The 26,281-nt window shown below is 47.6% G+C and overlaps 1 protein-coding gene across 1 annotated transcript; it reads left to right on the forward strand.

Moving 5' to 3' along the window:
* Positions 1–821: 821 nt before the first annotated feature.
* Positions 822–26,281, forward strand: LOC126510641 (uncharacterized). The gene is made up of 10 exons (XM_050157292.1): positions 822–1,552; positions 2,348–2,558; positions 4,654–4,806; positions 6,863–7,011; positions 8,670–8,810; positions 9,806–9,951; positions 12,464–12,559; positions 19,231–19,363; positions 23,700–23,806; positions 26,106–26,281. The coding sequence occupies exons 2-10, from the start codon at positions 2,379–2,381 to the stop codon at positions 26,279–26,281; spliced, it is 1,281 nt and encodes a 426-aa protein (XP_050013249.1). The 5' UTR covers positions 822–1,552; positions 2,348–2,378.

The following is a 26,281-nucleotide window of genomic DNA, read 5'->3' on the forward strand; positions in this document are numbered from 1 at the left end:
GAAGAGTAGGGCAAGAAAAATCCTGCATTTGTTGTAACATCAAGATACCAAACCGGTATCAGCACTTCTCACTACCCGGTGTCTAAGCATGTCTTATTTCTGCTGTCGCATTAACTGGAGTTTCTGTGTCCAGTAGCTGCCGGTCAGCTAACTCTTACACTTTCAATTACTTCCTGAAGTAGGAGCCAAGGTGTGGGATGTTGTTGTATAAGGCTATTCTTGGGGAGACATGAACAAATATTTACTCAGCCCAGATAGGGAACCAACAACAGACCAAAGTAACACCCCAAAGTGCACGTTGGTGAGCCGATGCGTTGACTAGGATCACTTACAGAAATGTGAGCCGGCGGTTACTCACAGAAGCATGGACCACTCCAAGGCAGCTGCTTCTCCGAAAGCCACCGCAGCCTGAGGTGCAAACGTCAGGACCACGGTTCAGATACCAGCTCTCATGTAAAACAGCCCAATGCCCAGTGCCCAGTGCCCAGCTGTGGCTCTATAATCCCAGCCCTGGGGCAGGGGAGGCAGGAGGCTCCCCCGGGCTTGCTGTTCTAGCCGAACTGGTGAGCTTTAGGTTGAGTGAGATGGAGGATGGCCGAAGAGGACACCGGAAGTGTCTCCACGTGCACCCATACAGGAGTTAGGTGGAGGAGGGGAGAGGGAGAGGAGAGGAGAGGAGAGGAGAGAGAGAGAGAGAGAGAGAGAGAGAGAGAGAGAGAGAGAGAGAGAGAGAGAGGGGGGAGAGGAGGGGGGGGGAGAGAGGGAGGGATGGAGGAGAAGAAATGATTATTATGTGACCATTATGGAGGCCAGAAGTCCCACTGGGCCCCACTGAGTTAAAATCAAAGCTGGTCCGACGGGACCGTAGTCCTTTATGGAACTCTGGAGAATCTATTTCCATTCTTCAGCTTCTGGAAGCCACTCACATTTCCTGACTCCAGTGTCCCTTCCTCCACTGTTAGAGCCAACAGCTGCACCGAGTCCTCCTGGCATTTCTGACATCCTTCTTGGGTCTCATCTCTGTCCCTGACCACAGACTGGGAGTTTCTCAGGCCTGCTGAGATGGGGGAGTATAATAGCCCCTCAGGGTTTGGACCCCCAATCCAGTGTTTGTCCCCTAAGGCCTTTCCCCACTTCCTATATAGTCAGAAAGTTCTTAACTCTGTAGCCATTGCCTACAGCAAGATTCTTTCAGCCCTCTTTGCCTTCAGCTTGTCTGGAGTCCCCATCTCTATGGCAACAGAGGACGCAGGAAACAGGATTGCAACACTTGGGTGGTGTTCAGCACCTGCACCAGGCTGGAGTAGAGTGGCCAGGATTTCAAAGGTCCCCAAGAGGACACCGCCCTCACATTCCATCCCCACCCCAGGACCTGCTCTACACTCCCCCCACCTCTGGGGTAACTGGGATTCTCCAATGCTTCCTCAGGCTCTGATTGGCACCGCCTCAGACTGTGTCCTGTTTGCCTCAGACTGTGTCCTGTTTCTCAAGTGAGATGCAGTTGCAGAGTGAGAGCTGCCTTCAGATAAGATGGTAAAGCCTGGCCGCACAGGTAAGAGAACTCAGTAAGAGTTCGCCCATGGTTTATTGTGACTGACTTTAGAGCACCCAGGCCCCAACTGTTGTAATTTATTTAAAAACACTGTGAAGAAAAGTCTCGCCGTGCAACAAAGCTCACATTGGACTTGTTGTGAGTTGTCTCTGTCATTTCTAGAGTTTTGGAAGTTGCTTACTTCTTGTTTACTTAGGTAATATTATATCCTTCTGGAGTCTTTGATGGAGGCCACCTGACATAAATGGGCTTAGCTCTGAAGGGAGGGGGCCTTGCAGAACCATCTTCACAGTGAACTTAAATGGCATAGGACAATTTACCAATATAATGTACATTCTAAATGCCTGGGTTTTTTTTTTTTCAGTATTGAACCCAGGGCCTCATGCACACTAGACACACACTTTACAGCTACACTATATTTCCAGCTCAAAGGCCACCTTCTGAACCATGTCAGTAGGCACAGTCTGGCAGGAACTGAATCAGTAAAGAGAACTATGCCACTTTAAAGCCAGTGTATCTGCATTAATAGGTACTAAATAGTACCGTGAATTAATAGTATCGTCCCTCCTCATAACTGAGTCCATGAGCACCGCACTCAATATAAAGAAAGAAACAAAAATATGTACACATGACTATGGACATTGGAGACTGAACGGCTGTGTAGTGGCTCTAACTCCACTCACTAGGGCCACTTAGGATAAGCGAAGCCTTTAAGGTTCTTGGAGAAGAGCACACAACAGTGTTTTCTGGATTTCAAGGGTGAGGCACGACTTCAGCTTAAGTTATTGTTTTCAGAAGCCAAGTGGAATCAAACGCTGTAAAAACAATGCCAAGAGCAAAGAAAAGAAAAGAAAAACCTCGAGGGGCTTCCCCGTCGGTGGTCCCCGTTCTTCAGAAGTTCTTGAAGACATACCAGAAGTACTGCGTGCAGTCTGGGACGTCCCTGTGTCCCACCATCCAAAGGGACCTGAAGAACAGCATTGACAGAGAGCAGATCCTCAGGAAGGTGAGTGGGGATCCGTCCCTGGGGTTCAGTCCAAAGCTGACTCTCCACCAACTCGGCACTGCCCGACGGAGTGACGGAGTGACGAGTGACGGAGTGACGTACTCAGCTTTACTCACTGGAAACCGAGGGCCTGGCCACTCTTCTGCCCCCTCCCCCAAACCACGCACCTGCCCCTCTTTGACTGCCAGAATGTGTTTGTCGGGGGATTCAGGAGTTCCTCTTTAAGCCCCCCTCTTTCTGGACTCTGGCCTCCCTGAGGTGTATCCTCCTTCCCTCTAGCCTCTCTCCCCACCTGTTCCTCTCTGCCAACCTCATAGGCCCTCAGGGTTTTTCTAGTCCCCCTTTTTTTTTTTCAGCTGTCCCCGCACGCATCTCCCTGCTCCAGTGAGGGGCCTCCCACAACCATTTTTTTTTTTTTAAATCCACGTGTTTTAAAAATCCTGGGAGGTGGTGGCGCAGACTAATCCCAGCACTTGGCAGGCAGAGGCAATTGGATCTCTACGACTTCAAGGCCAACCTGGTCTACAAGAGCTAGTTCCAGAACAGGCTCCAAAGCCACACAGAGAAACCCTGTCTCAGAAACAAAAATCATGTATATGTGTGTGTTCCCGGTTGTCTGTGTGTGCACCAAACATGTGCGGGTGCTGGCAGAGGCCAGAAGAGGTCATCAGATGCCCTGGGACTGTAGCTGCTCCCGTGTGGATGCAGAAACCGAACGCTGGTCCCCTGCAAGAGGATCAAGTGCTCCTAACTGTTGAGCCATCTCTCCAGCCTCACAATCACCCCTTTTTTTTGGGGGGGGGTAAATAATATTGGTTAATTTTTAAAAAGATTTTATTTTTCAGTTATATGTATGGGGGAAGTGTACCAAGAAGCCATTGGAAACCCTGGAGCTGGAGTTACAGGACACTGTTAGCTGACTAACTTGCTCTTAAGCCATCTCTCAAGCCCACTAATTTTTGTTTTTACTATAGTTCTTATAGTTAACCTTCACCTAACTTTTTATTACATCCATCGTCTGAAATACGATTAGCGCCCCATGTGGTTAGACACAGCTAAAGGGGCTGCATAAGTGGGAAGCTTGCTCAGATGGGGGTTCTCCCATCTGATATTCGTTTAATTATGAATATCATTAAGAGCCTTCTGGGGGCTGGAGAGGTAGGTCAGTGGTTAAGAATACTTGCTGCGCTGGGCTGTGGTGGCGCACGCCTTTAATCCCAGCACTCGGGAGGCAGAGGCAGGAGGATCTCTGTGAGTTCGAGGCCAGCCTGGTCTACAAGAGCTAGTTCCAGGACAGGCTCCAAAACCACAGAGAAACCCTGTCTCGAAAAACCCAAAAAAAAAAAAAAAAAAAAACAATACTTGCTGCTTGCTGGGCACTGGTGACACACACCTTTAATCCCAGCACTCAGGAGGCAGAGGCAGGTGGATCTCTGTGAGTTCAAGGCCGTCCTGGTCTATACAGAGCAAGTCCAGGACAGCCAGGGTTACACAGAGAAACCCTGTCTCAAAAAAAAAAGAAAGAGAGAGAGAGAGAGAGAGAGAGAGAGAGAGAGAGAGAGAGACAAATTGCTGCTTGAAAAGAGTGTCAAGATTGGTTCCCAGCACCAACAAGGAGGCTCCTATTAACTCCAGTTCCAGGAAATCTGACGCCCTCTTCCAGCCTCCCAGGGCACTGCACACATGCACACAGACACACACACACAGTCAGAACATGCAGACACATAAAACTAAAATAGATAAGTCTTAAAAAATAAAAAAACCTTATAATCAATCATTCTTATCCTTGCTATGTAAAGATGCAACCCAATGGTTTCCCTGCCTTTCTAGTTCCTAAGAGAAAAAGGAGAGGCTGGCTGCACAAAGCTAAATTGATTTTGTGACCTAATAGCAGGCAGTAACACTGACCCACAGAGCCATGAGCTTGTTCATGGCAGGGATGCCGTCAGCTGGGCCACCACCATCCCACTACACAGGCACTAACCACCTCAAGCAGTCGTCCAGTCTTCTGGTGGCGCCATTCCTTCCTTCCCCACACACCCAGATGCGCGGGTGTCTCTTGCTGACGGCCACCTGTACGGTTCTTCCACTCCAGTTTACGCTCGTGAGAGCTGGTGACGCCACAGCGAGCCACCCGCCTGTTTCCTTGGAGCCTTTGCTCATGGCGATTCGGGATGAGCACTACACGCTGGGGAGGGAACTCTGCATCTGGGGCCTTCAGCTGACCAATCCCGAGATCGCCAGGCTCGTGAGTGTGCTTTCGAGTTTCTTCAAACCTTAAGATCAAAGCCTGTATTCCAGATGTAGTTTATTTCTGACTCACTGATATTCTGCATGATTTTCTTTCTTAAAAACATTATTTTAGCCGGGCGGTGGTGGCGCACACCTTTAGTCCCAGTACTCGGGAGGCAGAGGCAGGCGGATCTCTAGGAGTTCGAGGCCAGCCTGGTCTACAAGAGCTAGTTCCGGGACCGGCACCAAAGCTACAGAGAAACCCTGTCTCGAAAACAACAACAACAACAACAAAAAAAGACATTATTTTAGTGAGATTCTTCTAACATATTTTAAATGAGTTCCTCATCTTAAATAAGTTTTAAATAACTCTTAAGTAAGTTCCACTTGTTTTTCTTTGATTTTCTCTGTGTAGCCCTAGTTGTCCTGCAACTCTGTAGACTAGGCTGATCTCAAACTCAGAAATCCTCCTGCCTCTGCCTCCGCCTCCTGAGTGCTGAGATTAAAGGTGTTGCCCTGTTAGCACTGGCCCTGTGGCTATGGCTCAATTTTGCAATCTCAGCCAAGAAAAAGTTGGAAATCCTAGATCTGACCTTAGCCTTCCGAATCCACCCAAGCAGTCTCAAGGTTTCTGTTCTGAGCTGAATGAGTGTGCTCTGCTGGTTGTGATGGCTGAAAAGCAGCTCACGCAAGCCTCACGACTCGAGGCTTTAAATGCTCTTTCCTTTCAGGCAGGGATTTAACCATCACTGGTATCCTTGGCTACCACAAAATGACCTGTCTGTGGACCTCTCCACTCTGGAGCAGATGCTGTGGGGACCGCAGATGCATGTGTACAGCCCAAGCCAGCAGCAGCTCCCATAGCAGCTACTGGTTTGCACAGTCCACTTCTGAGCAGGCCTTGGAATGAGGACATCTGGGCCTGGGAACGACAAAGACGTTCTTATGGTTTTTATCTCATGCCAGAGGGGGTCACACGCCACATCTCTGTTAAAGAGAGCACAGGCACAGGAGGCTGCATTTCCTGGTTAAGAAATCAACATCTCTGGCCAGTGAGATGCCTCGGCACGTAAAGCACTTGCTGCTTAAGCTACATAAAGAAGGGAGGAGAGCACCAACTCCAACACACACACACCAACAAGTTAAAAACAAAACAAAACAAAACAAATTCTTTTGACAAATCCAGGCCTGGCAAGCTGGCTCAGTGGGGTAAAGGCACTCGCTGGGCAAGCCTGCATTCCAGTCCCAGGACCTATGCAGAAATGAAAAGAGAGAATCAGCTCCACGGCGTCATTTTCTGACCTCCACATCCACGGCACAGCAGTCCCTCCCCCACTAATAGTAATCAGTTTTTAAAAACTGACATCTGCCGTAGTCTGAAGAGGCTATCAGCATCACAGGCTGTGTGGCTGAAGCAACTGCTCCTTCTGGAAATTGAAGTCTAAAATCCAGGGGTCAGCAAGGTTTTCTTCCTGTGTCGTCTTAGGGTCCTCTTCTTGTGAGGACACTAGTCAAATCAAGTTAGGCATCATCTCAAGATCTCATCATCACACAGGCGCCTACATCCATGATGCAGCCTTCTGAGAGGCCTGGGTTAGCACTTCAGGATACGATGGGGCAGTGTTAGTCAAGTACTGTTTAGTGCGGTGTATCTCACCACAGGGCTTCGTGTTTCTCATAGGATTCCTCAATGAATCTTTGGTTTTTTAAAATATTTATTTATTTATTTATTTATTTATTTATTATACAATATTCTGTCTGTGTGTCTGCCTGTAGGCCAGAAGAGGGCATCAGATCTCATTTCAGATGGGTGTGAGCCACCATGGGGTTGCTGGGAATTGAACTCAGGACCTTTGGAAGAGCAGGCAATGCTCTTAACCCCTGAGCCATCTCTCCAGCCCTCTGAATCTTTGTTTTTTAAAAAGGAAAACTCCTTTATTTTTCATGCTACAAGATGTGGAAAAGCATCTTGGAGGCAAAAATGTTGAGGTCCTTCATAGGCTTGGCTTGGGAATACATGAGACGGCGGAGCACACCAGTTGTCCTGATGGAAGTGTTTTTCAATCTCCTAGGCTTTGTTTCTGGAGTCGAAGGGGCACACCATCTGCCCAGTTACCGCCTTGGAGATCGTTAACTGCAAGATGGATCTATGGTCCCTGGGGCGACTGGGGAGAGCTTTGCAGTTCAGCAGTTTGTGTTTCCTGGCCCTCGATTACTGCAAGTAAGGCTGAAGGTGGAGCTGTGGCAGGCTGGGCTCGAGACGGTGACAGCTGGAGGATGGGGGGGGGGGTAGGACCACACACCCAGGTTCTTGAGCCTCCTCCAGACAAGAAAGAGAATCCTCCTCCTCCTGTGCCCAAGTAAATGGTAGTGTTCCCCTTTGTTCCTTTAGCAAATGTTTGTTGAAGGTGACCGTGTGCAGGACACAGAGCTAGGTGCTAAGGAAGATAGAAAAATAAAGAGGCTGTGCAGGCTGGCGTTTGTCACCTTGATGCAAGACAGGGGCATTTGGGAAGAGAATCTTAACTGAGGAAATGCCTGTAGGCAAGTCTATTGCTTTTTCTTTATCAGTGATTGGTGTGGGAGGGCCCAGTCTCCACATCAGTCATGAATGACACCATTCCTGAGAAAGTGGGCTTGGGTATTAATCCCAGCACTCGGGAGACAGAGGCAGGCACATCTCTGTGAGTTCGAGGCCAGCCTAGTCTACAGGCTCCAAAAATACAGAGAAACCCTGTCTTGAAAAAAACTAAGGAAAGGAAGAAAGAAAGAAAGGAAAGAAGGAAGGAAGGAAGGAAGGAAGGAAGGAAGGAAGGAAGGAAGGAAGGAAGAGACCTGAGCAAGCCATGAGGAACAAGCCAGGAAGCAGTGTTCCTCTATAGCCTCTGGATTAGTTCCTGCCCTAACTTCCCTGGATGATGAACTATGGGCTGTTAAGATTAAACAAATCCTTTTCTTCCCAAGTTGCATTGGTCATGGTATTTTATCACAGCAACAGAAGAAACCCTAAGACAGACACCAAGAAAGATATAAATAAGAAAGATACCAACATGGCACACAGAATTAACTAGGCAGAGCCCACAGGGGCTCACAGAGATTGAACAACAATCAGGGAGCCTGTTTGGGTGTGACCTATGTTCTCAGCGTATATGTTATAGTGTGTAGCTTGGTGTTCCTGTGGCACTCCTAACAGTGGGAGCAGGGGCTGTCGCTCTTTTGCCTGCTTTGGGGACCCTTTTCCTCCTACTAGGTTGCCTCATCCAGCCTTAATATGAGGGTAAGTTTCTAGTTTTATTATAACTTGATATGCCAAGTTTGGTTAATAACCCTGGGAGGCCTGCCTTCTTCTGAAGAGAAAGGAGGAGGAGTGGATCTTGGAGAGAGGGGATGTGGTGGATGGAGGAACTGGGAGGAGAGGAAGGAGGGCAAAATGCAGTCACGATGTAATATAAAAGAGAAGAAGAAAGAAGAAAAGAAGAAGAGGATAAGGAAGAGGAGGAGAAGAGATGCAAACAAGGTGATGCTGGCATCCAAAGCGTCTTCAGAGTGGTAGAGCAGACAGGCTCTTCACTATACACAGTGCAAGGTAGAAACTCTGAATGTCATAGAAGATGCCCCAGACATGGTCTGCGTTCAGTCAGGGAAAGCATGGCTTCTTGGGTGACAGGCCAGTCTTCACTGAGGCACAAGGAAGGGACGAAGCAACTGCCTCCGAGAACAGGAGCGTAAGCACATCCACTGACAGTCAGGGTGGGAATAACAACACCAGCAAAAGGTTCACACCTCTCCGCGCTTTATTTCCCTGCCATGACTAACCACAGCGTCCCCCTTGGCCTGTGATACAGTCTAAAAACCATGTGGTCTGTTCTGTCTTTTCAGGTTTGGAAATAAAGAACTTGAGAGTATCTTCTCGGGCCTGGAAAACAACCAAAGGCTCCAAGGCCTCAGTCTGCGCTACTGTGGCCTCGGGCCTCAGAGTGGGCAGAGGCTGGGCTCTGTCATCTCCCAGAGTGCCGTTTGGTGAGCTGCCCCCAGGCCCTTGCTCACCTTGTCTCATTGCACCGTGCATCCTGGTGGCTAGATTTGCCCCCCCCAACCGTACGTGTGTATGTTTGTGAAGGTGTACACACATGTGCACGTGGAGCCCAGAGGTCAGCTTCGTCAGCTGCCGTTCCTCAAGTGCTCTCCTCTGGTTTTCGAATCGGGGTCTCTCACTGGCTTGAAGCTCACCAAATAGGCTGAATGCAGAGAGCTCCAAGGATGCGCCTGTCCCTTCCCTTTCAACCCTGGGATAACAACCACACCACCATGTCCTGTGCTGTTGTTGTTCTCTAAATTTCATTAGAAATTTATCTCTATTTTGTTTGTATCGTGTGTATGTGTGTGTGTGTGTGTGCGCGCACACACACACACAGAGGCACATCTGGAGGTCAGAGTCCATCAAAGGATTCCTCTCTCCCACTCTCTACTTTTTGAGACAAGGTCTCTCACTTAACAGAAAGTTCCAGGGACCCAATGGTCTCTAACCTCCCCCCCAATGCTGGGATCACAAGTATTTGGGGTATGCCTGGCTTTTACGGGAGTGCTGGGGATTTGAACTCAGGCCCTCTATGTTTCATAGCAAGCGCTTTACCCACTCGGTCATCCCCACGGCCCAGTGTCCAGTGTTTTTCTCTGGGTTCTAGAGACTGAACATGGGTCCTCATGCTCGCTTGGCAAGCACTTCACTTACTAAGCTATTTCCCTAGCCACCCCCCACCCCCACACACACACCCTTTATTTTTCTTACCCTGAGGAGAAAAGGCCTTTGAGAACCAAGGGTATCTGCTGAGGGCATGGTTTGTGCCACTGGCATAGCCAGCTTTGGTGACATGGTGTAGTGTGTGTTTACTGTAAATATCCACTGACTATGTTGTCATTTATGACTCGTTATGTCCTGTTGGAGAAGGATTTTAAATTCAAAGTTGAAGTGAGCCTGACAGCCAAGGAGCAATGCTTTCTGCCCTCTTCCCCAGCGAGCTGCATCTGGATGGAAATGATCTGCAGTGTTCTGGGACCCTGGCCCTCCTCAGACCCATAGCAGAATATGCAGAGATGCAGGGGAAGGACCAGCCCGCCTTGGCATCACCTCACACTGGAAATCTTCCTCTGCTTCCTCAAGGTGAGCCCTGGGTACCACTTCTAGGCTGCCCCTGTTGGTTCCTGAAGAGAGGATTCTGCTTTGCAAGCCGGTGGCTTCTTAGTGCTCACTGGAGACCTTCTGGAGGTGTCTCTGTCCTGACCTTCAGCACCTGCAATTTAATATTAAAAGTCTTAGGGGCCAGCAAGGTGGCTCGGCAGTAATGGCACCTGCTGCAGAGTCTGGAACATGGTGTAAAGAGACTGGCAAGTTGTCCTCTGACTTACAGACCTCACACATACACGTACATATATGCATGGATTCACACGCATGCACACATGCGCTCATGCACACACTTGCAGACATAGACACTAGATAAACAAATAAAACATGATTTTAAAAAGAATAGCTATACATGGTGGCACACGCCTTTAATCCTAGTACTCAGGAGGCAGCGGCAAGCAGAGGTCTGTAAGTTCAAGGCCTACCTAGCATATATAAATAATGAGTTCCAGGCCAGCCAGGGCTATATAGTAAAACCCTATCTTTAAATAAATAAGTGAAATCTATATATACCCACAACAACAACAAAAAAGCAATTTTAAAAAATCAGATAAAAGTTCTGGAATTGTTTTGCCAAAGAGGCAAAAAACTAAAATAAAACAGAAACAAACACAAAAAACCCCAGGTCAGAGAAGGTGGCAGACTGTGTCTGCAACTGCTGTCCTCCAAGCAGCTCAGGATGGCCCGGAAATGCAGCGCATGTCTTGTGTTCAGGATCTCAGCAACAACAACAGAACCCCCCCCCCACACACACACACACACACACACGCTCAAGGCCTTCTCTAGGCCCCCTTCTCCCCTAGGCTGCCACTTCCGTTCTCCTGAGCCTTGCTCTTCATCCAGCTCAACCTGTTGCTCCAGCCACTCTCCATTCGTCTGCTTTAGTTTGCTCAGGTGGCCATAGCAAAATCCCACAGGCTTGCTGGCTTAAACAAGGGAAAATTAATCTCTCACAGTTCTAGAGGGTAAAATCCAAGATCAAGGTCAAGGTGTCAGCCAAGGGCTAGAGAGGCAGCTCCTCTAGTAGGATGCTTACTGAGCACACACAAAGTCCTGGGTCCACCCAAAACTACGGAAGAGTTTGAGTCTAGCCTAGAGTACTTGAAACCATGTGTGACTGTGTGTGTGTGTGTGTGTGTGCGTGTGTGTGTGTGCGCGTGCGCGCGTGTATGCGTGTGTGCGTGTGTGTAAGAAGGGGGTAGAGTTTGCCTAGCATGTGTGAGGCCTTAGGTTCTAACCCCAGGACCGGGATGAGAGAGGAGGAATAAAGGAAAGCCCTTGACTGCAAGAGCTTGTGCTGGCTTGCACTTGCAGAGAGTTTCGTGAGTGGTCCGGGCAGCAGACTGCTGGGAGTTTGGATCTGACCCACTGAAGGGAACGACATAGCAGACTTCATTTTATTTCCTGACATATTTGCCATATGCTGGGAGTCTCTACCTTTGAAAAAAATCTTAAAGTTATAATGAAAATTTTAAATATTAACTTTAAAATGTACCTGACAGGCCGGGCAGTGGTGGTGCACGCCTTTAATCCCAGCACTCGAGAGGCAGAGGCAGGCGGATCTCTGGGAGCTCGAGACCAGCCTGGTCTACAAGAGCTAGTTCCAGGACAGGCACCAAAGCTACAGAGAAACCCCGTCTCGAAAAACCAAAGAAAAAAAAATGTACCTGACATCAGCACTGGGAAGGCAGAGGCAGGCGAATCTCTGTGAGTTTGAGGCCAGCCTGGTCTACAGAGTGAGTTCCAGAACATCCAGGGCTACACAGGAAAACCCTGTCTCATAAAAACAACAACAATAAATAAACAAAACGTACTTTACAGTATAATAAGTTTTCAGTATTCATATAGGCAGTCATGAGAGGATGTGTGTGCATGCCCTGACTGTTCTGGAACTCACTCTGTAGACCAGCCTGGCCTTCCTTGAACTCACAGATCCACCTGCCTCTACCTCCCAAGGGCTGGGATTAGAGGTGTGTGCCACCACCACCTTTTGCCATTTTTTGGCGTTAGCGTTTCTCTGTAGACCAGCCTGGCCTGGAACGCAGCGATTCACCTGCCTCTGCCTCCCGCGTGTGGCCTTTAAAGGCATGGGCCACCACAGCCCAACTCCTACGCAGTTCTTAATGCATGACAACAAAATGTATGCCTCCATAACTGTCCTTAGCAATCTCAGGAAGGCGGGGCCATGGTTATCGAAAGCAGCTGTGGCTGAGGGAGTCACCAGCAACCGCAGGATGACTCTGGGAGCCCCACTCGGCTCTGCTGGGTTGCATGTTAACCTCTAGCTTTGCAACAGGGAAATACAAACAACAGAACCTAAGCGATTCTGATGCTGTTTGGCTAATTCTCTCCCAAGAGAAATACCCTTGCAGGAAGTGTCCATAAAATGAACCCAAACAATCACCAATATCAGAGGATGCCGCAAATCATTTCCTTGACTCTGACCCTGCACCGTTGTTTTGTCTTTTTTTTTTTTTTTTTTTTTAACCAGTGTGTGGAGGCGGAAGCTCGACTTTGAGCCAGATTGCGAAATCTTCCGAAGCTGTAACAATGAAGAGGACCTCCCAGAGGAAAAGAGGGGAAAGAGGTATTTTGGTTGTCCTTTCAATTATTCTTTCCACTCCCTTCACCTTCTAACTCACTCCCTGTGTGTTCCCGGTGCATAATTATCCCAAACAAAGACTTCAAATCCAATGGAGAACAAGCAGATTCGATGTCTTGTGACCTCACACAAACCACCAATCAACAGTTTCGCCATGCCTGCCAGAGAAATTCATCATGGGCACCGTCAACATTCCAGAGGAGCATGCATAGTTTGGAACAGTTCTTCCAGGAGCTGCCAGCAAGGCCTCAGAATCCGGGTTACTCAGAGTTAGAACCAGGGTAACGGTGAAGGGGCTTTGGGAGAGATGGGAAGGGGCAGAAATAGGGTGAAGGAGGGGGAAGGCGATCAAGGGGGAGGAAGACAGAAAGAGAAAGAAACCGAACTCAGAGTGGGATTTACTACCCCAGGAGCCTCCCAAGGACTAAAGTTCACCGTGTTGCTGCAGCCCCTGCTCCTGCGCTCCTACCCTGCCTGGCTCTCAGCATCCCACCCTGCAGAGGGCCCCACAGGCTCCTCTCCAGGCACTAATGCATTAAAGTTCTAAGGACGCGGAGTAGGAGAGCTGCTGGGTGTGTCATGAAACAGCCTTTGGGAAGCTCTTCTGGTGCAGCCTGTGCTGCTGTGGTTTGAGCATTCGGTGGTTTGTGTTTTGCCTTTGTGGGGAAGACAGCCAGCTGTTTGAGAGGAACCTAATCTCCTTGGCCTCTTTCCTTCTTCAATTTTAATCTGTTCTTGTGTGGTCGTTTTTTTCTGCCCTTGAATTATCGTTGAGCCTTTTCTGTGAAATACAGCTACATTAGAAAATTACAGACTCTTGTTGTCCAAAAGCCGCATGAAAATGTAAAGCCGGGTACATGCCCCTTTTCTCATTGGCTGGAAGGACAGAAGGAGGATGATTGAGGAGGTCATGGTTATCTTCAGCTACAAAGCAAAGTTTGAGGCAAACCCGGGCTATAGGAGACCTTGGGGTAAGAGAGAGAAGTGGGGGAGATTATAAAGCATGAAGGCATTTCAGGCCCTGTTCTACTGTGTGTCTTGGATGCAGTTTTCCCATTGGGTAATGCTAATAGAGAAGGCAGTCAACGTTTCCAAGTCTAAAGAAGTGGCCTTTGGTGTGTTCTCTGGAGCAGCAGAAGGGCATTCTGCTCCAGAGTTGGGATCAGAGAAAAAGCTTTGGGGGCAAGATGACCTAGGGTGGGAACAAGAAAGAACTCGGACAAGGAAGGACGTAAGTAGGAAAGGCCTTCCCAGTACCATCCAGGAGCCCACAAGTTTGGCCAAGACAAGAGGATGCAGGAGACTGGCCCTTCTGAGGGAATGGATCACATTGAGGGACCTACAAGCCAAGACAAGGGTTTGGATTTGACCCAGGAGACAATTGAGGCCATTAGTCTCCTCAGCCTGAACTTAATGGAACAATTTTCATTGTGTGTGTGTGTGTGTGTGTGTGTGTGTGTGTGTGTGTGTGTGTATTTTCAGGGATAACAAAACTTCAAAACACCTTTCCAAAGGCAGGACATGATGCCACAAGTCTCATGAGGCACAGGGGAATAGAGTTATATGAGTTCAAGGCTAGCCTGGTCTGTATAGAGGGTCATAGGCTAGCCAAGGCTACATCTAAAAAGATAACCTTCTCTTCTCACATTGGACAACTGCTTAAGAGTCATGGGGGTTGTGGGAGAGATTCTGGTCTTTCGTAGGACTCTACCTGTTTCAAAGTGAGGGGCCGAGAGGAGCTGATTGTGCCCTGCTCCTGGGTGAGGAGGACAGATGGTTTCCATTTGGTCCTGATTGGAAACAGCCAAAATATTTTCATACACACCCATTGTGGAAGGAGGTTTTTGGCCTGCTGCTTGGATAGCCATCCCCACAGTACCTTCTGAGGCCAAATGCCACTCAGTAGCCTAGCCCTTCCCCTGACTCTCCTCTCATTTGGAGTCCTGAGAACATTTACAGTGATAACCACAAAAACGAGACAACTGACATTGGGTGGCTGTCTATAGTTTGATGGCAGAGCTCAGTATTCTATGTGGCTACCTGCAGTTGTACACAGTATCCTATGTGGCTACCTGCAGTTGTACACAGTATCCTATGTGGCTACCTGCAATTAAACACATGCCTGTCCCGGCCATTCTGCATTGGTTGCACCACTGAACACAGAATCATTAAACCAGTGCTGTTCGACCCTGAGAGTTTGGGCGCCATCCTGTGGGTGCCATCCTGCGGGAGCCTGAGGAAAGGCTGAGGCTGCTGGTCCAGAGAGATCACTGGGAACCAATTCTTTTTTTTTTTTAATATTTATTTATTTGTTATATACACAATATTCTGTCTGAGTGTATACCTGCAGGCCAGAAGAGGGCACCAGACCTCATTACAGATGGTTGTGAGCCACCATGTGGTTGCTGGGAATTGAACTCAGGACCTTTGGAAAAGCAGGCAATGCTCTTAACCACTGAGCCATCTCTCCAGCCCCTGGGAACCAATTCTTTAAACATGAAAACATTGACTGCCTCCCTTGGTTTATTTTGCTCAGTGAAGAAGATGAGAGAGTGGAGTGGGGTTCTCTGATGCCCCTTCTGTGCCTTGGGAACCTCAGAACAAACAGGCCAAGCCCATCCTGCTGGGCTGCTCGGGTTCATCCAGCCTCTGTGGATCCAGCTCTGAGACCCAAGCTCTGTCTACACGAGGTTGTGTACAAGAGTTTAGAGGTTGGTCAGCCTTCAAACAGGCGACGCCCAGCTTTTCTACAGCCCCGTCACCAACTATGCAGGCAGCAGCAGGGGATGGCAAAGGCTAGGAGTCACCAAATGGTCGTGAGGAATAGCCACCTGAAGATAGCAAGGTTCTCCTGAGCCATTCTGCTGGTCCTGCACCTCAACACCTCAACACCCCTCACAGCCCCAGAAGACACAGTGGGGAGCAAGGAGTGTCTTGGAGCCAATTCTTTCCCCAGCTGAAGCTACACAGTATAGCCAGTGTAGCAGTCCCCAGTGTTTAAATTCTGGAGGACTGAGGATGAGAAGAGTCCACCTGTGACTTAGCTGTATGAACAGGGGCAATAGTCCTTCCTCGATCCTGATGAGATCAGAACTTGACTCCAGTAGCAAGCTGGCCAAGTCAGGTTCAGTTGTCCAAATAAGGCACTATTGTTGATATCGAAGCCACAGCCCACAGAAATACCAGTGGCAGTAAGGAATGCAAGAGCCCACTTCAAGAGTCAAGATGTAATCTTCAAAAGCTGTATTAATTCAAAAACAGGAAGCTACCAGTTACAATCCTGAAGTCACTGTACTCGTGATTTCAGCTGGGGACAGCTGATCGTAGACTGGAAACCTCTACAGAAAGGGATCAGGACCCTCGGTGTGAACCAGCCAGCTCTCTTCACATTCTGTTTTCTGGAGTCCCAGGATCTTTGGTGTGAACCAGCCAGCACTCTTCACATTCTGTTTTCTGGAGTCCCATCATCGAGCAGATGAAGTTCACTTTCATAAAATGGGGTGGCACATGGGGAATTGCATGTATCCATTATCAGTGGGAGGATGTTATATCTAAACAACTTTAAAAGAATTGTAGCCAGGCAGTGATTGCACGTGCCTTTAACGCCAGCACTCAGGAGGCAGAGGCAGGCAGAACTCTGTGAGTTCTAGGCTAGCCTGGTCTACAGAGCTAGCCCCAGGATAGCTAGGATTGTTAAACAGAGAAAACCTGTCTCAACCAGGAAAAAAAAAATCTACCTCAAGGAAGGCCTGGTGTCTACAGACAAGCACTGCAGGCTCTGACGCCTACAGAATGTGTGGTGCCACTTGTCCTGCTGGACCAAAGGAGACCAGAGGGTGAGGGAGAAGACGAAGCTGTCTCAGCCACACACACCCCCACACCCCGCCCATGAGAAATAGGCCCCTGTCTCATCCATGAGAAATAGGCCCCTGTCTCATTGCTATGACAACACCTGACAGAAGCCATTCACGGAGGAAGGGCTTATTCTGACTCAAGTTTCAGAGAGGTCACAGTCCATCCTGGTGGGAAACACACAGCCGAAGGAGTGTGGGGCGGATTTTCACACACAGCAGCCAGACAGGGAGTAGAGAACACAGGCCAGAACCGAAGTGGGAACAGCACTCAAGGCTGGCTTCTAGTGACAGGCGATTGCCAGGTGGTTTTGAGTATTTGTTTGTTTGTTTGGAGTTTCAGGGATTTTGTTTTTGAGTTTTGTTGTTGTTTGCTTTGTTGTTTGTTTGTTTAGTTGATTTGTATTTGGTTTTTTGAGACAATTCTTAAGTATCCCAGGAGAGCCTTGGATTCATTATTAACTGAGGATGGCCTTGAACTCCTGATTCCCCTGTTCTGCTTCCTGAATGCCGAGGTTAAGGTTTCAGAGTGGGACAGGAGCATAGTGGAACTGAGCTGTTGATCTTGGGCAATTCTCCAAGACAGAGAGAATGGACCACCAGGAAGACGGAAACTCATTCGGCTGGGTAGACCTGGATCCATCTGCATGCAGAGTGACTTCCAGGTTAGGTGTGTCAATGTCTGAAATAAATGTCAGACCCTTTGGTAGGGGGACACTTGTTAATAAGTTACCAGGTTGCTTGCATGCAGTGTTTTAGGAATTCAGGGAAGTCAGAAATGACACCAGGAAGCAAGGCACCACTGTGTGCCATGCACTATGGTCTTCCACAACTGGTCATTGAAAATGCTACTTGTCTCCCCTCAGAATGATGCCAGGAGATGGGATAACGGCCTCTCTTATAATGAGACTCAGAGATGTTTAGGTACTTTATAGGCACCACAGGTCATTTTGTTTGTTTGTTTGTTTGGTTGGTTGGTTGGTTGGTTTTGGTTTTTTGAGACAGGGTTTCTCTGTGTAGTTTTGGACCCAGGTTCTCCATGACAGAAAAGTGCGTTCAGACAGTTATTGTTAGAGAACCCGTCTGTTTATTTTTTTGTGTGTATGGGTATTTTTGTCTATGCTCCATGTGGATGCTTGGTGCCCAGAAGGGCCAGAAAAAAGTATTGGATTCCCTGGAACTGGAACTACAGATATTTGTGATGAAAATGGAACCCGGGGCCTCTGGAACAACAGCGAGTGATCTCAACTGCTGAGTCATCGCTTCATCCCACACCTGGCTTGGTTTTAAAGTATTAATAATTTTTTTAAAAAAAAGGAGTAAAAATAGATTAGAGTGAGTACAGCTGGGGCAGATCAAGTATGACCAGGGGCTGAGCGTGTCCTCATCTGTATCCTAAGAATTTGTTTTCCTCCCAGAAAGAAGAGCTTGGTGTTGCTTTGGTTAAAGCCCCAGACCAGCACCAAAGCAGGACCCGAGTGGCCGCTGTCTTCCTGCATTCTTTGCAAGTTTATGAATCTCATGAGAGGTCCATCTTCCAATCTGGTCCATTTGTCGTGGGCAAAAAGTGATGTTTTCATTACTCCTTGATGCCAGTTTGGGAGCGGTTGAGACAGTTTGCCCATGGGGATGCCAGCTATGCCCAGTCAAACACAGGCCGAGCAGGCTCCCTCTCCAAAGGCACAATTTACACCGAGCTGATACAGCAGGGTGCTGGGTGCCTGACAGTGACTCTCCTTGCAAAGCTGAGCATCTGTCTAGGAATTTGGCCTTCAGTCCTCATCCCTGGCTGAGGATGGCTCAGGTTTTACCATTTGCTACTTTCTGGTGTGTGGAAATTAGGAGAAAGAAATGAGAACCGGTGTGGTCAGTATCCACCTCATCGGGGCAGATACTCCACTCTCAAAGGCATTTTAGATTTGTGAAAAATTTTTATAAATGAAAAATCATACTCCGTTCATGTTCATGAGTGGAATCAAGGCATTATACAAAACCAATAGTGCATGGTATTAAGTTTGGCAACAAGTGCCTTTGCCTTCTGAGTCACCCCGCTGGCTCTTCCCCGCTTTAAATCAAACCATTTACCCTTCAGGCCAGTCCCCCCTAAAGCAGTTCACGGAACAGTGAGCTTGGGAAGGCCTCAGGGAGCACTCTAGCTTGGGGAGCAGTGGTTCCGGTTTCCCACCTCTCCTGGCTGAGTGGATGAGCCTGACTTATGCTGACGGCTGTTTTCTCTTCATGTTTTCTTCTTTCTCAAACTCCTAAGATTGAACTGGGGTGAATTAAATGTGTATGCTGTGCCCCTTGGTGGCCCTGACGATGAACTCTGAGAGATCTCAGCAGGCCAATGAGGGTGAACCAGACGCAGGACTCCGGCCCTCAGTGATGCCATCGTGAGTCACTGAGGCAGGCGGTCTTTTCTCCTTCTGACGTTTCCTAGAACCCAAAGCTTGAAAATGACGGCTTCTCAGACCTCTATAACGAGCTAAGCCCCTTCCAATAAAAACTGTCGACTCCCCAGGGTCCGCAGATAATTTTCCTCTTTAGTAGATTAACAGTGACATCTGACTCCGAGGTCGGATTGTCTGTCATGCAGTCTGGGGCCTTGTTGTAAAGGACGACGTGGAACCAAACACAAAACCAGGACTTCCAAAATCACATATATTCTACTCATTGACTGTGTTGCGAAATAAGTCTATTGAGAAATCCAGTATGTGCAAACTCTGTTGGAAAATTGGCTTAGCTGGTAATAAATAGGGGAGCTATCATCTAAAAATAATACCGGTGTTCCGATTTTTCTTACAGGAATCAGGAAAAAAGTTAAACGCCTGATGGAAGCTGGTCCTTGGGTAGTGACGCTGCATCTGGCAGATAACAGCATCGACGGGACAGGAGTAGAGGGAGAGCAATTGCTGGAACTCACTGGAACTTTAACACGGTGGGGAGCAGTAAGAGCTTCCAATTCATTCACTCTCTAAAACTAAAGGGACGAAGCCAAACCAGACAGCTGATCACAGCTTTTCAGCAATTCTTGTGTGGCTTCTCAGCTCGGAGAGGGGCACTTACCAGTCCTGGTCTCGGTACTTGTGCCCTTCAGGAACCTCACAAGGAGCCTCATATGAAAAGGGTGGCAGTTGGGACAATAGAGGAGGCAAGACTTAGACCATTCCTCTACTGCTAAGGTCAGGATATAACTCAAACCCTGACTGATGTCATGAGGAGGAAGGGCAGCTTGCTTGGAGCACACATTCTTATATTTGGCTAGGAAGCTACCCACCCTGGACGCTTAAAGCAAAAGATGCAACTAAAATTCTCAGAAACTTCTAGAAAGCACTGTTTCCCTGTCTTGCTTATTTTGACAACCTGAGGCATTCTCCCATCCATCTCTACTGAACCCACACCTTAAGCTGACCAATCATTGGCAGGGCTTGCAACCACTGCAGGAACTGCAGGGTAAAAAAGGGCTCTGGGCAGCACTGTCTCATGGCTACAGCACCACTGGCGGCCAAGATCTCTGGGCACGGCTGACGTCAGAGCCTGAAGGCTGATGGGTAGCAGCTTTTATCTCGGCAGAAAGAGGTTCCTCCTTCCTTACTCAAGAAGGATGGGAAGGCTTCCCAGCTGGCGATCAATGCTGCCCTTTCCCAGATAACTACATCAATAGTTTCTATTTCGGTATCTTTTTGAACTTAATATGTTGCTGAGGTAAGCTGCTGAAGACGTGTTCAGGATTTTTGTGTTTACATCCATGAGCTACACGGATTCACACTCTCATTCTATATAATACATTTGCCTGCTTGGGATCAGAAGCCCTTGACGCCTGGAGCTTTCTCAGCAGGGGGTTTTGTGGTTTTTTATACAAGTCTCACTTGCTGCCTGTGCTGGCCTCAAATTCATGGCCTTCCTGCCTCAGCCTCCTGAACCCTGGGGTTACAGGCATCTGCCACCACACTTAGTTCAACCAAAACTCATTTTTCAAAGCAGTATATGTTAGGTTAAACCCAGGGTCTTGTGTGCCTCGATTTAACTCCCTACACTGAACCAACCAACCAACCAAACATTTAGTATAAGGCCCTTCTGGCATTGAGGGATTTTGCCCGACATATTCTAGTTTGTTTCTTTCAAAGAATGTATTTATATACATTGTCAAATATATTAGAATAAAGTTATTCATATTTCTTTATTGTCCTTTTAGAAACTGTAGGTGCTGTGGAAACATCTTTTTCATTGACATTGGTCATTATGTTCTCTCTTTCTTCTTGTACATTTGGTTAGAAACTTATCAATGTTACTGGTCTCAGAGAATCGGCTCTTGGTTTTCTTTAATTTTTGATTATTTCATTTTCTTTTTTCTTTTTGTTTTTTTGTTGTTTGTTTGTTTGTTTTGTTTTTTGAGACAGGCTTTCTCTGTGTAGCTCTAACTGTTCAGGAGCTTGCTTTGTAGACCAGGCTGGCCTCAAACTCACAGAGATCCGCCTGCCTCTGCCTCCCCAGGCCTGGGATTAAAGGCGTGCGCCACCACTGCCTGGCCTAAGTTTTCTTTACTCTTACTGCTCTTAGGTTCACTTTTCTCCCTTCTTACCTCCTTTGTCTGCTTATCGTGGATTCCAGGGCTCTGATTCCCTCCTGTGAAATGGTCATGGTAGTAGTGTCTAACACAGGAGACAGAAGTTAAATAAATCATTTATGCAAAGAGCTAAGCCGCATTCAGGGATCTCGCTCCTCCTTTGTCCAAATAGGAGGGAAGGAGGCACCTCCTCTGGCCAGTGGAGCAAATGAAGTCCCCTCTACGTCCAGGCTTCTGGGTTCAGCACTGGGCAGGAAACTGAAGCCTCTGGGGGGGCAATTCTGTAGGGCAGAAGCCCTCAAGTCTGGGGATGGCCCTGGTGGCGGCCAAGGCACAGCAACACCAGTGAGGCCCAGCTCCCCAAACGTCACAGACACAGAGCTGAGTTATCAAGTCAGTCTTCGGCATCCCTTCCTCTCCCGTGGGTCTCCTTTCCCTGGCAGCACCCCTTCCTTTATCTTTTAGTTCTTTTTAGATTCATTTATTTTTATGTGTACAGATGTTTTACCTGCACGTATATGCACCACATATGACCCAGTATCCTTGGAGACCAGAGGAAGGATTAGATTACCCGGAACAAGTCTGTGTGAGCTACCATGTGGGAGCTGGGAACTGAACCTGGGTCCTCCGCAAGAGCAAAAAGTGCTCTAACCACTGAGCCATCCCTCCAGCTGTGGTTCCCTGTTCTTACCCATCTTGTCTGAGGAACATGGACAGATCTGGGAGCTGAAACTGTTCAAGTCCTAGGCAGATGCTTCCTTGAGATCTTTGATAAGCATAGGCTGACAGCTTCAGCTCTGGCTGCTGAATCAGTGGAAAGTGTGGGCATTGAGCAGCAGAGCCAATGAGACCACAAAGCCAGCACTGACCTACGTGAAAGTTCAAGCCCTCCTATGTGATGATGACCCGGGACTGATCTCTTGATAATCACATCATAATTTACTTCTGAACCAGAGACCATGAATTAACTTTCCTTGAGTCCTTGCTGTACTTAGACTAACATGTACTCAGGAAAGAATCATTCTGTCTTCACTGCAGCCTCATAAAAAAGACCACAAAGCCCCTTGCTGGCTAGTTTTGCAGATATGGAAAGTTAGACCCATGAGGGCACATGCCTTGCCCATGGTCAATGAAAGGTCAGGGCTGACCAGAAGTCCAGGTCTTTGCCTCAATGCCACCTCCACAAAACCAGCCAGCAGAACACTGCCAGGCCAAGAATTCTCAATAACCAACCAAGAAATAAGGAAAATGCACTGGTCACACCACCCTGAACATTCCTGGTCTCTACCGGTCTTATAAGTTGGGCCTAGAGTCCTTAGGTAGGACCAAAGTACAGTGGTTTTGTCCTCATAAAGCTAATTCATCTGATTTTAAAATTGTTATTCTGAAGCTGGCCTTTTTAAAATAATTTATTTGTATTTAATGTTCGTTAGTGTTTTGCATGCATGTATGTCTGTGTGAGGGTATCAGATGCCCTGGAACTGGAGTTACAGACGGCTGTGAGCGGCTATGCAGTTGCTGGGAACTGAACCAAGGTCCTCTAGAAAAGCAGTCAGTGCTCTTACCCGCTGAGCCATCTCTCCAGACCCAAGGCTTGCTGTAGTTGGGTTTTTCTTTGGTCTTCCAGCTTACAAAAAATGACACAGAGACTTATTATTAATTATGAAAACTCAGCCTATAGCTTGGGCTTATTCCTAACTAGCTCTTAAAACTTAAATTAATCCATTTATATGAATCTATATGAATTCTATTATGTGGTGCTACCTCTCTTCCATCTTGCACCTCCCGTTTCCTCTCCATGTCTCCTGGCATCTCCCACGTGCCTAAATTCCTCCTCCTCTTCCTTTCTCTCCCCAGAAATTCTGCTATACCTCCTGCCTAGCTATTAGCTGTTTAGCTTTTTATTACACCAAATCACAGCAAAATATCTTCATAGAGTATACAAATATCCCACAACAGCTTGCCTTTCTTAATTTTATGTGAAATTAATCCCAGTACTTGGGAGGCAGAGGCAGGTAAATTTCTGTGAGTCTGAGACCAGCCTGGTCTACATGGCAAGTTCTAGGCAAGCCAGGGCTACATAGAGAGACCCTATCCAAAATAAATAAATTACATTAAAAAAATCACCAGGGAAGAGTTATTATTATTTGACATTCTAAAAGTCATCAAGCCATGGTCAGTCTCTCAAATATTTTGATATTTTTCTGGTATATAATATATAAATGACTAAGAAGTCTTACATGGAAGCTTTTTGTTTGTTTGTTTTTCAAGACAGAGTTTCTCTATGTACCTTTTGAGCCTGTCCTGGAACTCACTCTGTAGACCATGCTGGTCTCGAACTCACGGAGATCCACCTGCCTCTGCCTCCAGAGTGCTGGGATTAAAGGCATGCGCCACCACCACCCGGCACATGGAGCCTTTTTAAAGTAAATGAATAAAAGAAAGATTTATGGCGGGAAAAGCTTGCATCGGCTTTCCTAAGAGAAGCAGACTCTTCCAAAGTAGAGAGGCTCATCCAGGTTCAACAAGCGGGCTCAACACCTCTCCAGTCTCAAGTAGGGCCATCGCATCAACTTGGGAAGGGGCAGAGAGGCTGAGGAGCCTGAAAAGAAGGGGCGTTCTCTGAAATTCTGAACTGACTTTCTCTGAGGGACCGTGAACCACACAAGGTGCGAAGCCGTTTTGTTTCATTGTTTTCTCTATGCAGCCTGATCAAATACTCCCCTCACTTAAGGGAACTCGACCTTGGAAACAATGTCCTGGGAGAAACGGCTGCGGTGGACATCCTGGGAGCCCTGAGAACCAGGAAGACAGGTCTAGTTTCATCCTCTTCTCCCTGGGCCCTGAACTAGACGCAACTGCCCCATTGTTTAAATGACAAATCTGAACTGTGCAATGAGCCGTGTGTGTGTGGGGGGGGGGGGGTCAAAGGCTCCATTGGGTCAACATGCCAAGAGACTTGTGCAAACCTCAAGAACTTTTACAATGTTGTGTGTCCCCTGTGAGCCTCTGAGTGATGGTTTTCCTCTGTCCTAGGCCAGTGTCGAGATAATTCTGTCTCTGAAGTAGCTTACGCTTGCAGCATATTCCCAGCCTGGCTGGGTTTGTTGTTGTTGTTTGTTTGTTTGTTTAATACCTTTTTCTCTATAACTTTTGCTTTTTCTGTCTTCTCTTTCCTTCCTTTTTTTTTTTTTTTTAAAAAAGGACTTATTTATTACAAATACAGTATTCTGTCTGCACACCAGAAGAGGACACCAGATCTCATTACAGATGGTTGTGAGCCACCATGAGGTTGCTGGGAACTGAACTCAGAACCTCTGGAAGAGCAGCCAGTGCTCTTAACCTCTGAGCCATCTCTCCAGCCCTTCTCTTTCCTTTCTTATTCACCAAGAAAGTTTCTCCTGTTCTCTGTTCACCTCTCAGCTCAACCTAATGTGGTTTGTACAGAAATCGACTGTAGAACTGAAGTAGCCACTGCCCTAAGACACAGCTGAGCCAGCCAGGCACGGGACCCTTTCAAGTCCGAGGTCAGCCTGGGCTACATAAGGATACCTTGGAGACATAGAAAGAGAAGAGGGAGAGAGAGAAAACAAGGAACGCAGTGTGCTTATTAGTCATCCAAGAGGGGTTTGGCTCTAACTGGCAGGCAGCCCTGAGTGACTTGTGGTCCTGTAACCTTTGGAAAGTGAGAGAAAAGAGGTCAATTAATGGTGACTACCCCTGGCCTCTCCTTTAGTTTATTTGTTCTTACTGCTCTTACGGGGAGAGCAAGAAATGCCATTTGAAATGTTGCTCGATGTAAAACACGAGGAGATATTAGTATGAAAGTTAGTGTTGCGGAGAGTGAGGGCAGGCTGAGTGAGGAGAGCTCCCTGGCAGCGGCATCCTGTCTTCATCAAGTCTTTAGTAAGACTCCAAGGCTGCATTTTTCCTTCGCTGGCAGTGATTTAAAGAGAATTACAGGGCTGTCGTGGTCTGCTGCATTGCTCCATTTCCAACTAAAGCCATGCATGTTTAATGACCAATTAAATGATTCTAAGATTTTTCTTTTCAATTATCCTTTTCTTTTAGAGAAACAGAACACCCACTTCGTGTTCCATTAGAGCTGAGATGAAGTTCAGCAGGATTATCGTGTTAAAACCTCACTTTAAGTGCATTAAGCAGAAGGCAGGTCACGACTGCACTTTGATTTTCCTGGTGCCACTTCCCACTCTACCTGGCAGAGACCATTACTGAGCTGCAGGCGGTCTCCCCCCCCCCCATTACTGCAGGGAGCGTGATGAGAGACTTGACGGGAAATGATTTCCACCCAGTAGCTCTCTGGAATGGAAAATGTCTCGCTTGCTTAGCAAATGGCTCGATTTACATAAACGAGAGGCTGATTACGGAATGCCCACCTGAAATGCAAGTAGTCCTTTAAACGGCATTAGAAGGCAATCTACCGCTCAAGGAATCAGCGATTTTGAAGTTTCGTCTAAGTGTTCATCATGAACAGCCTGAATGCGTTTATTTCATGAGCCGTACTCCTTAGGCGCTGTTTCTGACAAAGCACTTTAATTAGGTTGTTAGTTTGAACACAGTGAAGAGTCCTCAAAAAAAGGGTTAGCCGATTGGATTTCACAGAGCGAATCACTAGTCATTTAGCCCTGAAGACACTGCTTTAAAACCTAAAACAACACTGATTATAAAACTAACGTTCTTTCTGTTAGTGTCTTCCGCGTTCGTGTTGTTTGCGAACCAACAAGGGAATTTCTAATTCTCCTTTGATGAAACCACACTAACTTTCTTATCTGCTAAAGAGGGAGTTTCGTTCCTTTTGCCTTTATCTCTCCCCCATCTTCTTCTCTTCCTCTGGTTCTGATTTTTTTTTTTTTTTTTTTTTTTTGAGACTGGGTCTCTGTGGCCCGGGGTGACCTTGAGCTGGCTACCGCACCGGGATTGGCTGGTCCTCCGGCCTCCGGAGCCCTAGGATTGCAGAGTTCCACCATGCTCTGTCAGGGAGTTCTGCATACGCCAACCGCCAACCGTAATGACGCATCTCCTGCCGGGCCCTTTGGCACCCTACACAGTGTGAGCCATTCTGCTCATTTACGCTTCTCCTCTCTTTGCTCAGGTAAACTACCACCCTTAAAAATTACGGTCACTCCTCGGATCTCCTCAGACACCTTCACTGCTATTTGGAAACATAGCAAGAAATCTAATAGGACCAGAAAAAGGAAGAAAAAGGTAAATTCTTTACTGTCTGGGTGGTTGAGTAGCAGCCACCAGGGGGCGCTAGACGAGGCATGA

The sequence above is a fragment of the Alexandromys fortis genome, unplaced genomic scaffold (assembly GCF_014885135.2).
Source record: "Alexandromys fortis isolate MF-2015 unplaced genomic scaffold, M_Fortis_MF-2015_v1.1 scaffold_85, whole genome shotgun sequence".
In the NCBI taxonomy this organism is placed as follows: domain Eukaryota; kingdom Metazoa; phylum Chordata; class Mammalia; order Rodentia; family Cricetidae; genus Alexandromys; species Alexandromys fortis.